The following is a 14673-nucleotide window of genomic DNA, read 5'->3' on the forward strand; positions in this document are numbered from 1 at the left end:
TAATACTGGGCTAATTAATAAAAAAAAATGTACTTTTGTATTTATCTATTTTTAACAGCAAGCAAGCCTGCATTCCAGACTAGGTCATGACTAGAATGGGCCTGATTTTGTTTGGATTGGGGAGTGTTTAGCAAGATGCCCAAAAGTAATTGGAGGAGGGAAAATTCCATACCACTAGCATGTGGAAGAACTGGTTGTGTTTCATTCTGTGTCCATTTCACATTTTTGAAAGTGTTTTAATCTGAGTTTCTGCATGCCTTCCTTTCCTATCACTTGGAATTATGTGTGTAATGTACTAAAATTGTTTAGATATCTCTGCTGTACGTAGTCGGTAGTCAATCTATAGTCATTGCTTCTCCAATGATTAAATGTAAGCATATAAAGGGATGTCAGAAGCTACAGACAGTTTTAAGATTAATTTATTCATTTTTAAATTAATTCAGGTACCTTTGTGTGAACTGCGAGATCCAAGAACAGCAACTATCCACGAAAGACACAATAAAGTCCTGATAAGGAACAAGTCGCTTCGGTGAATTATTTTTGAAGGTATGTTTGACTGCTTAAGAGTATTTTTCTGGTAATGAAAAGTGAGCAACCTTATGAGTTCAAAAAATTTGACATTACATTGTTGAAGTTGTTCTTTAATGTCTGTATCTTAGACCCCAATGTTTCAGCCTTAATCTTTGGAAGTGTACTGGCCAATTTTATGTGCAATTTTTGCACAGATGATGTGATTATTTTATGCCCACAGGTATTTCTTTACAGAAGAAAATCATACAAACCTTGGTTTCAAATTAATTCCCACACTGATTAGATGCTACCAATTGGAGACAAATTCTAGCTAATTGAGACTGTAGTACTAAATATTCAAACCATATTTAAAGTACACTACAAAAAACAGACTATTGTAGAATTTTTTTGTGTATTTCTTGTTTTAAAACTAGATATATTTATTTGTTCAGACATCTACTTGTTTTCTAACCAGTATATATTTGTGTATTAAAACTGATAGTGACAATGATGCAATCATTGGAAATGACCCAAGCAAGATTTTCACAAATATTTTAAAATTGTTTTTTAAAAAACACAAACGTAATACAACCTCCCATCCAGCAAAGATAATTAGCTTCAAGTAAAGCTAAAAGTTTTACTTTGTCTAAAAAGTTGAACTTAATAACTTAAGAATAGAATAGAAAGGATGTCAGTGGGATTATTTTTCAATTTTTGGTATGGGGCTTTTCTTTTTCATGAGGTGAGTGTGTTGATAAAGGCTAGTGCTTGTTGCTCATTGTAACCGATTTTTATCTGAGTTAGTCACTAGACCATTTCAGTGGGCCTTTAGATTAGATTCCTAACAGGCCCTTCGGCCCAACCTACCCTCCGAAGAGTGACCCATTCCCCATATTCACCCCTAACTATGAGCAGATTAGCATGACCAATTCACCTAACTTGCACATATTTGGATTGTGGGAGGAAATCCACGCAGACACAGGGAGAATGTGCAAACTCCATACAGTCAGTCACCCAAGGCAGGAATTGAACCTGCGTCCCTGGCGTTGAGGCAGCAGTGCTAACCACTGTGCCGCCCATTAAGGGTCAACCACATTGCTGCAGATCCATAGTAGCATGTAGGCCAGATCAGGCGAGAATAGCAAATTGCCTTCCCTAAAGCATGTTCAAGAACCAGATTTTTTTTCCTTTATTTGTAATGACAGTTGGTACTTTCACGTCATTACTAATGCTAGTTTTCAGTTTCAGAATTTATATTCCAATAGCTGCAGTTGAGATTTGAACTGATATCCCTAGTGCCATAGCTTCAGACTCTGGGTGATACCAATTTGAGTTCAGTGGCTGCCCAAGTCCACTAGGCCACCATCTTCCATTAATGCTGCAACTTTCCATGGACTAGCAGCATCAGTGCTTTTGTTTTTTCCAGCTCCCTCAGGCAGCTCTGAGTGAACAGAACCTCTGACGCTTTTTTTTAGATTTCTCTTTTCCTCCACAGTACCAGTGGTAGTACTTATTGTTCCCCAGCACCCATGTTGTGTGTGCACTCAGATGTTTGGACATAGTGATAAAATAAGTCTGTAAATCTTTATTTATATTCCACCACCAGGAAGAAAGGAAACACCCATATGGCCAGAGATCAACAGTGCCCTTCTCATCAAATAATGAAGGGGATGGCAGGGATTAAATCAAAATAGACTTGGAGGGGGAAACAATACACTCCCTGCAGTGCCCACCTTTCCCTGACAATCTCACATGTTGGTCGACATCGCGTGCTCCTTCTCCAGGGATACCCGGGCTCTGACGTAACCACGGAAGAGGGGTAGGCAATCGGCCCTAACAACCCCCTCCACGTCCTGTTGCCTGGACCTGTTTATGGTCAGTTTGACTAGGCCCAGGAGTAGACCCAAGAGGAGATTCTCCGACCTACCCTCACCTGCACCGGGTGCCCAAAGATTAGGAACATGGGTCTGAAGTGCAACCAAAAACAGAAGAACGTTTTTAAGAAAATCAAAAGGGGAATGCAAATGCCCACACCCAATATATACATGGTCCATGGACTCCACAGTATACAGAAAAAGTAGTTGGGCTGGGAGTCCGTGAACCACTGCAATCTGTGGTTACAGGGGACTGCTGCATGCAGCACCCTCCACTCCAGATCCCCAAGTGAAAAGGAGAGGACTCCTGTGTAGTGAGCCCTCCTCTGTGGATCCCCACCACCTGGTGGCAAATGGGCATGCCAAGGTGTGTCTGGGCAGTGGATGGTGTGCAGCAGCAGTTGGTACAGGGCCCATTGTTTTATGTCCCTAGAAGGGGCAAAACTAAACCTCCAGAGGTGGCTCAGGATGTAGGGCATAGGCTCCCACAGAACATATGGCACCTTGGGGCCAATGGGAAATTCCATCCAGGCAGCTGCATCAGTATTCATGTAGTATATGGTGGAAACATTTATTTAAATACAATAATTGCCCAAGCAAATTGCAATGAATACACTGGTAGAGTTGAAATTTGACCACCTTATTTTGAGAGAGGAATGCTGCTGAATGGAAACTTTTTATTCCTGTTGCGCATGTGAATTAAAATAAGTTGTCGGACAAAACAGAATTTTTATGTTGTTTTATTTTCATTCTCTCAGCAAGATCAAAATCTTGCTCGAGATGTAGTATTACGCTTGCTAGCCAAGGATTGATGGGTGATGCTAGTTTGAAATAGAAGTCTAATTAGCAAATTTTGACAAGACTTGTAGCTCAGATTAGGTTCTGGTTGTAAATTTGCTTGCCGAGCTGGAAGGTTCATGTTCAGATGTTTCGTCACTGTACTAGGTAACATCTTCTTCAGTGGGCCTCCGGACGAAGCATTGCTGATGATTCCTGCTTTCTATTTATTTATATGTTTATATCAGCAATGCTTCGTCCAGAGGCTCACTGAAGATGTTACCTAGTACAGTGACGAAACATCTGAACATGAACCTTCCAGCTCAGCAAGCAAGCCTACATCCAAGAGTCTAATTATTGCAGTTTGCAAGACCAGAAATTGAACCTAGAACTTCCCACTGGCTACGTGATGGTCCTTTAGTGTGTTGAATGTGTGCTAATAAAACTTGCGCTGCCCTAAAATAGTTATGCACATTCTGCTCTATTTTATTTCACTTAGATATATTTGGCTATTGCTTTTTATTTTAAAAAAAAAACAATCTATCTACTCCAACCAAAGAAAAGCCATTTAGTAGGAACATTTTTTAAAAAAGCAAATCAATAATAAATATTCAACTCATCCACATTGTTTTTGCTGCCCTATCATGTGGTACCAACAAAAATCTTATCAGTCTAGAATGCACTAGTAATTAAATTTATCCTTTTACTGATAAGCAGGTTGAGGCTTGTATGTACCAGTGAACTTTCATTTCAGGACATAGGTCTGCTTCTCAGCTTTATCAAGGTTAATGTCAGTTAATTGTTTCAAATTTACATTATTTCTGGTTCTACTTAAATCTACACTGAATCTTTTAAATGTATGTACAAGCCACAGTTTAGTTTGACCATTTTGTGTGCCAAAAATAACAACTCGTTCTTTTATATTTGGTCAATCAGCAATTTATTGTTCCTGAATACCACTCTCTTCATATTTAATACACAGTTCTCCCTTTGAGCGAGGTTACTGTTGTTGGCACAATACCCACGTCTGTACTTCAATTTTTTTTTTACTGCATTGTGTTCACAAATATGTTCAGTAACTCTCATTTTGATTACTTGTCCTTTTGTGCTGAACCCACCTAATATCTTAATTATTGCCTGTTCTAGTACTACCTCTGTCCATTATTCTAATACGTGATCTATTCTTTTTACCACTGTCGTTCAGCTTCAAAGGCTTTCAAAGTGATGGGGGAAAAAAATTAAATAATGAAACTAAACCCACTTCCTGTACATGTAAAACATTCTCAATGAAAGAGATGAATTATTATCATAGTAGGTACGAGCTGGTAGGCATTACTGACATGTTACATGGTCACCAAGATGGAAATGAAAGTCCAGGATATTTGATCTTTAGTAGGGAGGCAAATGGTAAAAGGTGAGGTGAACTCAGGATGGAATAGTATCTTGGAAATGCAAACTGAGAAATCGGTCAAGTGGATTTTAAACAAAAAACAAGTGACAGAAAACACAAGTGAAAGTAGTTTATAACCCCATTAAAAGCCATTTTAGAGTAGAAAGAACTAAAGATTAAGAAATTAGAGGCATTTATAACAGTTTATGCAGTAATCATTTGATTTGTCCTATCTTATGGACAGGGTAAAGCAAATTTTGAAGTAATTGTGTAAAAGATGATATTGTGGAATATGTAGAAGTTAATTTGCAGATGAATATAGTGTGGAAACCAGTCAGTGCAAACAAGAATTAATTAATAACTTGATAATGGTGCCTTCAGGAAATTGTGATTATAATATAAACATCATATTGAGTTTGAGAATTATTTCCGAAAGTTCAAAACTTTTGAATTTGGGTCTGAATGGAGTAAACAAGGTATGAGGGGCAATTTGGCTAAGGTAGATTGAAAAAGCAGATTATCATAGTGTGATGAAATGGCAAATCGATTTAATAAATGTTATCATCACAATAGATACTTCTTCTATTTGAAGAATAGACCATTGGGAAAAAATGATCTCATCCGTGCTCAAGATTTGATTACAGGAAGATGCTTAATATAGCTAAAAAGTAATCAAATTGAGGATTGAGAAGGTTATGGAATTTGGCAAAGAAAAATTGGAGGTGGACAGTGAAGCAAGTTACATGAGTACAACGGGATCTTGATCAGATGGGCCAATGAGCAGAGGAGTGGTAAATGGAGTCTAATTTAGATAAATGTGAGGTGCTGCATTTTGGAAAGACCAATCAAAACAGATCTTCTATATTTAAGGTCCCTGGGGAGTGTTTCTGAACCGAGACCTTCAACTGTAGATTCATTGTTCCTTGAAAGTAGAGTTGTCGGTAGATAGTACAGTAAAGAATGTGTTTGGTAAGCTTTCCTTCATTGGTCAGAGTATTGAGTACAGGAGTTGGGAGGCCATGTTGCGGGTATACAGGACATTGGTTAGGCCAGTTCTAGAACATTGTGTGTAATTCTGATCTTCTGATTGGGAAGATGTTGTGAAGCCTGAAAGGGTTCAGAAAAGATTTACAAGGATGTTGTCAGGATTGGAGGGTTTGAGCTACAGGGAGACATTGAATAAGCTTGAGCTCTTTTCCCTCGAGTGTCGGAGGCTAAGGGGTCACCTTAAAGATTTAGAAAATCATGAGGTGCATAGATTGTCTATTTATCCTATGTCTCTTTTTTTCTAGGTTGGAGGTGTCCAGAACTAGAGAGATTAGGGCTAAGTGGGGAGAAAGATTGAAAAGGGACCTGAAGGGATATTTTTTCCACGCTGAGGGTGGTGCATGTATAGAGCTACCCAAAGTGGTGGAGGCTGGTACAATTACAACATTTAAAAGGTACTTGGATGGGTATATGAATGCGAAGGGTTAAGAGGGATATGGGCCAAGTGCTGGCAAATGGGGCTACATTAGTCTAGGATATCTGGTTGGGATGGATTCGTTGGACCGAACGGTCAGTTTCCATGCTATAGATCTGTCTCTGACTGCAAGTACCAGGAAATTTACCGAGAGAATTCGAAAGCTAATGAAGCTTAAGGCTAATTGTTGGAGCATCAAAGGCATCTAAAAGGGAATAGATTGGAGAAACAAATCGTGGATACCTTGGAGGCAAGAGGTTAGAGTGGGGTCTAAGAAAAGGGTCGGCATGAAATAATGGTCATGATATTTAGTGTCTCTCCATCATAGAGAGGCGACCCCTCTGCCTTCTGAAATTGTGCCAGACCAATTATCCAGTATAATTGAGGAACTTGAGATATCGTCAGTCATAGGAAATTAGTAGTATTAGAGAAGTTAGAGGACTTCAAATTTGTCGCATTCTCTAGATAATCCACTTTCTTGAGTTTAGAAAAAAGTAGCTGCAAAGATGGCAGATCATTGTTTGTTTGTTTTTGATCTTGTAGAATCTAAATTTTATAACAGTCCCAGGATGACAATGTGGACATGCAACCACCGTTAAGAAAAGAGAGGTGAGAAAACAATTGGTAAATGCTAGAGTCGAATGTTAAAACCTGTTAGCAGGGCACTTGGAAATTACCATGATTAATTGGAGTCATCTTGAGGATGCAGCAAGCAGACAGGTTGGGGAGAATGGGTTGACTGAAGGATATGTAAATTTTCAGTTAGATATCACCTGAGAGGTTAACAGAAAATTGAGGCAGATTGAAAATAATGACATAAGAATGAGAAACAGTTGTAGGTAGTCCAGTCCCTCAATTCTGCTCCATTACTCAAAGATTGTGACTGATCTCTTGGCCCAACTCCCATTTGCTGCCTGCTCTCCTAACCCTTGAACCCGTCACTATTTTAAAAATCTGTTGTCTCAAATCTATTCGGTGCCCCAGTGGGTCCTCCGCACCATGGTGTTAAATTAGGTGCAAAATACACTGCAAGAAGGGCAAAAATGCCTACAAAGGGATTATAAACAAATCTAAGTCAGGGGCAAGAACACGTAATTAAATATACATTGGAACATTGTGAAATTGGCCACTTCAGAATGAACATCAGCAAAGTAGAATCACCTTAAGTATCAACTGTCTGGGAAAAGCTGCTATTGAGAGGGACCTGTATACAAGAACCACTATTAATATGAGCTATAGAAAGTAAATGGAATGTAAGATTTTATTACAAACTAAAATCTCTCAATCTTCTCAACACGCTAAAATTTCACTGTTCATCTATACGTTACACTATTGAATGAAAGGCTAGGGTTATAAGGGACAGCTTAACAATATTAATTCTCATTGGCATTGGATGTGAACATAGAGGAATGGTTTGTAAGTTTACAGATGACATCAAAATAGGTGGTGTAGTGGATAATGAAGAGTACAATGGGACCTTGATCAGATGGGTTGAGGTGTAGCAGATGGAGTTTACTTTAGATAAAAGTGAGGTGTTGCATTTTGGTAAGGCAATCCTGGGCAGGACATATATACTTAAGGTCCTAGGCAGTATTGCTGAACAAAGACTTTGGAATGCAGGTTCATAGTTCCTCGAAAGTGGAGTCGCATTTGGTATGCTTGCCTTTATTAGTCATTGCACAGAGGATCTGAGTTGGGATGTCATGGGCTGTACAAGGCATTGGTTAAGCCACTTTTGGAATGCTGTGTTGAATTCTGGTTTCCCTGCTATAGGAAGGATGTTGTGAAACCTGAAAGGATGCAGAAAAGCTTTACAAGGATATTGCCAGGCTTGAGAGTTAGAACTGTCGGGAGAGGCTGAATAGGCTGGGGCTATTTTCCGCGGAGTGTTGGAGGCTGGGGGTGACCTTTATAGAGGTTTATAAAATCTGTGGGTGGCACAGTGGTTAGCACGGCTGCCTCACAGCGCCAGAGACCCGGGTTCAGTTCCCGCCTCAGGCTACTGACTGTGTGGAGTTTGCACGTTCTCCCCTTGTCTGTGTGGGTTTCCTCCCACAGTCCAAAAATGTGCAGGTTAGGTGAATTGGCCATGCTCCCGTAGAGTTAGGTAAGGGGCAAATGTATGGGTGAGCCGCGCTCCGGCGGGTCGGTGTGGACTTGTTGGGCCGAAGGGTCTGTTTCCACACTGTAAAGTAATCTAATCTAATCTAAATCGTGAGGGGTAATACTAGGGTGAATAGTCAAGGTCTTTTCCCTAGGGAAGGGGAGTCCAAAGCTAGATGGCATAGGTTTACGATGAGAGGGGAAAGATTTAAAGGGGCCCAAGAGGCAATATTTTCCCACAGTTGTGTATGTATGTAATGAACTGCAAGAGGGAATTTTGCTCTCTGGTGCAATTTGGAAGAACATTGGCCAAATGCTGGCAAATGGGACTAGATTAATTGAGGATATCTGGTCGGCTTGGACGAGTTGGATCAAAGGTTCTGTTTCAGTGCTGTATAACAGTGACTCTTTTATGTCATGCTAAAACTAACAATGGGTGCTACTGCCTTCTGAAACCTGCAAATTAACAACAGTTGGTGGCTTTACTTCATAGAGTCTAGAGATGTACAGCATGGAAACAGACCCTTCAGTCCAACCCGACCATGCTGACCAGATATCCCAACCTAATCTAGTCCCACCAGGCAGCGCCCAGACCATATCCCTCCAAACCCTTCCTGTTCATATATCCATCCAAATGGCTTTTAAATATTGCAATTGTACTAGCTCCACTACTTCCTCTAACAGCTCATTCCATACATGTACCACCCTCTGTGAAAAGGTTGCCCCTTAGGTCTCTTATATCTCTGTCCCTGCTCCCCCCCACTCCCCCAAACCTATGCCCTCTAGTTCTGGACTCCCTGACCACAGGGAAAAGACTTTGTCTATTTATCCTATCCATGTCCCTCATAATTTTGTAAACCTCTATAAGGTAACTCCTCAGCCTCCACTCCAGGGAAAACAGCCCCAGCCTGTTCAGCCTCTCCCGAGAGCTCAAATCCTCCAATCCTGGTAACATCCTTGTAAATTTTTTCTGAACCCATTCAAGTTTCACAACATCTTTCTGATAGGAAGGAGACCAGAATTGCACGCAATATCCCAACAGTGGCCTAACCAATGTCCTATCCCTGGAGAAAGGAACAAAGTGTACTGAAACTTCCATGTCTGCTCAATAGCATTAGTGAAAACCTTATTCGCAAGTTGATTGCTAGTTTCCTGGCATGACCCTGCATGGTAGTTTTAGATTAGATTAGATTACTTAGTGTGGAAACAGGCCCTTTGGCCCAACAAGTCCACACCGCCCCGCCGAAGCGCAACCCACCCATACCCCTACATTTACCCCTTACCTAACACTACGGGCAATTTAGCATGGCCAATTCACCTGACCTGCACATCTTTGGACTGTGGGAGGAAACCAGAGCACCCGGAGGAAACCCACGCAGACACGGGGAGAACGTGCAAACTCCACACAGTCAGTTGCCTGAGGCAGGTATTGAACCCGGGTCTCTGGCGCTGTAAGGCAGCAGTGCCACTGTGCCGCCCACTAAGTTAAGTTCTGTGGAGTCGTTATCCTCCTGATTTGTTTAAAATGAGCAATGTCAAGACATTTTGCTGAATAAAAAAATATAATTTAAGCAAAGTCCTAGAATCCAATTGGAGATTTTCTGCAGATGATAGGAAGATTAAAAGATCTAAACTGAGATTTTTACAAATGATCTTAATCCACTGAACAAGAATTTCCCTTGTACCAGCACTCTTGCCCTAGATGAATTTGTACTGTTTGAAGTGGCCTCCTTGGGTCAATAATAGAACACTTGATAGATCAAAAAGTTAAGATTAAATAAGATTAAGCAAAAATGTGTGATGGCCAACTTAGTGGTCAAAATAGTGGTAAATGTTAGGATTGTGAAATGTATCGAAGGACCAAGAATCTAATGAGGAAATGAACAGAGTAGAAATACAATCTAGCAAAGAACATAAGTAGATTGTAAAAATGTCTACAGGTACATTAAAAGAAATCTTTAGCTAAGATGAATGTCAGGACATGGAAAGCAGTCAGGAGAATTTAGAATGGTGATCAGCAATATAGCAGAAAAGCAGAGTGTTTATTCTGAGCAAGCTATCAAAGACTTGATGGCTAGGAAGAATAAGTGATTGAAGGAAATTAATTGTACCAGAAAGATTAATGGGGCTGAAATTTGATAAACCAGGACATGAACTGTGTTTGTAACTTATCTTCTGCATGGACCTCCGGTATTTGTGGCAGTATTTTCTGAAACTGGTAGTCAATGCTGTGATCCACATTGGCATCCTGATCAGAATGTGAGAAGATCAGAGTGGTTACACAGATGTAGCTGCAGAGTATGGAGAGAATGCTGGACCTGATCGTCTACAACCAAGAGTTTTGAAGGAAGTAGTTTCAGAGATGATATGCATTGATGATCAACTTCCACAATTTCATAGATTCTGTAATGTGTCCCACAATTTGTCAGCCTGAAAATGTTACCTGACTATTTAAGAAAAGAGAAAGGGAATGAAAATGGGAAACCACTGATCGATCAGCCTTGCAACGTTGGAATGCAAAATTCTAGCATCCTTCATAAAGAATGCGTTAAATGGGAACTTTGATAAAAATGATCTGATTGGGCGCATTCACTGATTTGCAAATGGAAAATCGTTGGCCAAGCTTGTTGAGCTTTCTTGATGGTAACAAAATTGACCAAGGGGTATTAGTATATGTGGCATATTTGGACTTTCAGAAGGCTTTTGATCTTCCCTCAAGGAGGTTGGTTAGCAGAATTAAGGCACATTTAACAATCGGTAATGTACTGGCTTAGGTTAAGGATTAGCTAAAAAAATTGGAACTTGTTTATATTGTACCTGGAGTAGTTTTGTAGCTCCTGCCCCACCGAACTCATCTCCTCCAACCAGTACCTGCATTCACAGTAGCAAACTGATTAATGGGGTACCATAAAAATAAGTATTTGGGGGCCTCAGCTGTTTAGAAATGGGGACCAAATATTATAACTTCAAATTTGCAGATAAAACAAAGACAAACAAATGTTGGATAAAGGTGTAAAATGTTTTCAGGAGAATTTGGGCATGCTTAAGGATTTGGTAAGCACATGGCATTTGAATATAATGCTCAAAAATGAAAAATTATTCATGTTGGGTGGAGAGTACTTTTTAAATCGAGAGGTTCAAAAGCGGAGATGTGTAAATGGATTTGGGTGTCCTTATAAGTCAGTGAAGGCGAGCATGGAGGTGCAGTAAGCTATTTGGGAAGTCTCATGAAGTGTTAGCATATATTGCAAGATTTGAGTAGTGACACTTTACTGTAGTTTCATTGGAACTTGTTTATATTGTACCTGGGGTAGTTTTGTAGCTCTGGTCTCCTCTTAAAGAAATTGCTGTAGAGGGAGCACAACAAACATTTGCCAGACTTGTTTGAAGACGGTGGATTTGGCCTGTGAAGAGAAGTTGGGCAAACCAAGCCTCAAGTTCTGAAGAATGAGAGATGATCTTGTTGAAATCCACAAAAATCCTTAAAGGGGTAGACAGGTAAGATGTTTCCCCTGCTTGAGGAGACAATTTAAAAATAGGGGAATGCTGTTTAAGACTGAGATGAGCAATGTTTTAACTCAGGGTGGTGAATCTTTGGAGTTCTCTACCCCAGAAGAGAAGTTCACTCTTCGTATGTTCAAAGTAGAGATTGATGTATTTTGGAGTATCAGTGGTGCAAAAGGTTGTGGGAATACTGTAGGTCAAAAGGCCTATTGTTTGATTAGTTATGATTGTATTAAATGACTGACAGGTCTGAGGCTGAATGGCCTACTACTCTTCTGTTCTTGAATGGAAACTGCTAGTGTTACTGCTAGAAGCAGGTGACTGACAACATAACTGTTTAAAACACAGGGCAAGATATTTATTTTTATTAGATTTTCTGAAATGTGTGTTCTCGTAGTCTCTAAATCAAACGTAATGTATTTGTCTATGATCAAAAATGCATTTTTTACAAAAAGCAATGAAGTAAACCTGAATGTGGTAGTGTCTATTTTATTTCTCCTTTATTGTTCAGGACTTTTTTTTTTTCCCCACAGTTGCTGCTTATAAAAGGCCATTTGTCGATGAAGGGTGAAATTTGTGATCCCAGTACCGATCATTCCAAGGCTTTGAGTGGCAAGAATGCCATCTTCAACACGTAAAGGAGCAGCAAGAGATCCAGAGATTTCAGAACTCTTCTTTAAAGAGGACCCAGAGGAACTGTTTGTTGACCTGCATGAAATTGGGCATGGAAGCTTTGGAGCTGTTTATTTTGTAAGTGAGAACCTTTTTAAACTCATTTATGGACTAGTATCTTTTGAATTGCCAAACACAATTAGTTTACATTATTTTCAAAAACTGTAATATTGGTGAACAGTACTAGTTTAAATAGTTAATCCTACAGGTGCCTGAAATATGACACAATCAACTAATTGGTGGCTTCTGCGTGAGTTTGAGGAACACTAATAATTCAGAATTCTGGGCACTTAATTACTATATGAATTGCATGTAACTCACCTAGTATCTTTTTCATTGTCCTAGGGGAAGGAAGATGTACTGATGTTGAGAATAATCTCAACACTCTACAGAAATGATCAGAAGGTGTGGAAAAGAATAAGTAAGAAGGGCCTCCTGTTGTTGATAGGAATGAGAAATGTTTTTGAGAGGCAGATTAAGAGTTAAAACATTATGAATGAAATAACAAATGGCTTGTATTCCCAAGGGAGGATTAGAAAAAGATTGACCAGAATGCTAACGTGGATGATGGACTTGGGTCATGCGGAGAGACTCTTTGGACCAGCAAAGGCTAGGGGGAGGGGGGCTGGTGGAATTCGAAGTTGTACAAACCTTGGTAACAGAAGCAGTTTCTTTTGTCTAACAAGTGAATCCGTGAATATAGGGCATGACTTTTATTGATATGGAGGTGCTGATGCTGGACTGGGGTGGACAAAGTCAGAAATCAGATTATAGTCCAACAGGCTGCTTTGAAATCTCAAGCTTTCAGCACAAAGCCCCTTCACTGGACTGTAAACTGGTGTTGAGGTATTTTATGATGTTTAAAGTAATCTGTAAAATAACTAGAGAAATTAGAATTGTTTTTATACAAGGAGTTATGATCTGGAATGCACTGTCTGAGAAGATACTAGCAACTGGTTCAATAGTAATTTTTGCAAGGTCTTAAGATGTGAACACTAAGATGTTAAACTGTGAAGTTGCTATGATTGTATGAAAAAAGATAAAAGTTGGGCTAAAAGGACTGCTGTTTTATAGACCCTATTATAGAATATGTTTGTCGAAATCAGGATTGTCCCGAATGTTGGACTTTGGATACCAACTAACATGGTTGAATTAATCAAGCACGCTTGCATTTGCCCTACCTAGAACTCCTGCTCCCCTTTAACTGAATCCTTATCTTCTCACATGTCCCATGACCAGTCTCTGATCGCCAGGAGTTATGTTCTGTGATTGTGGTCCACTTACAACGGAATATAATGGGCAGATAAGTTAAGAACATTTTCCAGTCGAATGAAAGGGGAGGCCAGCTGCTGATAAGCTTCTGACAATCTTCTGGTCTTGCAGTGATTGGGTTTCTTGACACTCGATGCAACTGCCATTCTTGTATGCCATCCTGTTGGAGATGGGATTGTGGAATTGATGGAGGCAAACTTGATTTTGTGCAATATCCCAGTCAAAATGAGAGGTCTTAACAATGGTGAAACAAAGATTAAATGAACAGCAGGTAAGTAAGTGGAAGGAAAACCATCTATGTAGCATCATGAATGCAAATTGAATTAGCTAAGGAACAATTGAAGATGCACAGTAGCAGTCAACAGACCAATTGAATGTTGCATTATGATGCCAAAATATTTGAATGCAAGTTAGAGGAAATATTTGATCCAACTTTCATTTGGTGGTGTTCAGTTCTTCTTTCCTGAAGGCTTACAACTGCTGGAGGTACTGATGAACAAGTTTTGGTAAATAAGCACTACTATTGAATGAAGGTTCCTTTCCAATTCGTGTTCAAAAGATTTAGTATGACCTTTTTTTCTGTTGGATTTGTATTCAATGCAGTAATTGAGTTATTTTAGGCTGTACGTTTGGAAAATGGTGCTGGGGATGCCATAGATATGAATGTTGAAAGGGAAGTGCCAAAAACATTGCAGTGTTTTTGAAACATTGAACTGCATGGTATTAAAATAAGTTTGGATATAAGTTTGGCTAAGAGATAGAGGCAGAGCATAATGCTGCTGTGGGGTTTTCTTGGCACTGCCATAAAGAGCATTGCTTTCCTTAAAATACTTTGCAGAATATACAGTTGACAATACCAACTTAAATGACACATTGAATAGAGTTGTATCAAATTTGAGGCGGTCATAGACAGGCAGGTAAAATAAGCAGACAACTGCCAGAACAATTTACTGTAATGCCAAGAAATGTGAAGTGCTGCTGTTTGGGAGAAACAACATGGACGGGCATTGTAATCTAGAAGTGTAGGATTTGGGAGAGTGCAGGACAGTGTGGTGTGAGGATCACTGAAACTGCAAGTATGTTAAAAACCAGTAGGACAAATTGATAAG

The 14673-nt window shown here is 39.7% G+C and overlaps 1 protein-coding gene across 2 annotated transcripts in view; it reads left to right on the forward strand.

Moving 5' to 3' along the window:
- The first annotated feature begins 443 nt into the window (after positions 1-443).
- taok3a (TAO kinase 3a) overlaps positions 444-14673 on the forward strand; it is a 99017-nt gene continuing 84787 nt past the window's right edge. For both annotated transcript variants that reach the window (XM_043715878.1, XM_043715879.1), the window contains exons 1-2: positions 444-546; positions 12154-12370. In XM_043715878.1, the coding sequence (XP_043571813.1) occupies positions 12239-12370 (132 nt within the window). In that variant the 5' untranslated portion in view covers positions 444-546; positions 12154-12238. The remainder of the gene's footprint in view (positions 547-12153; positions 12371-14673) is intronic.

Source organism: Chiloscyllium plagiosum, chromosome 25 (assembly GCF_004010195.1).
Source record: "Chiloscyllium plagiosum isolate BGI_BamShark_2017 chromosome 25, ASM401019v2, whole genome shotgun sequence".
NCBI classification, from domain to species: Eukaryota; Metazoa; Chordata; class Chondrichthyes; order Orectolobiformes; family Hemiscylliidae; genus Chiloscyllium; species Chiloscyllium plagiosum.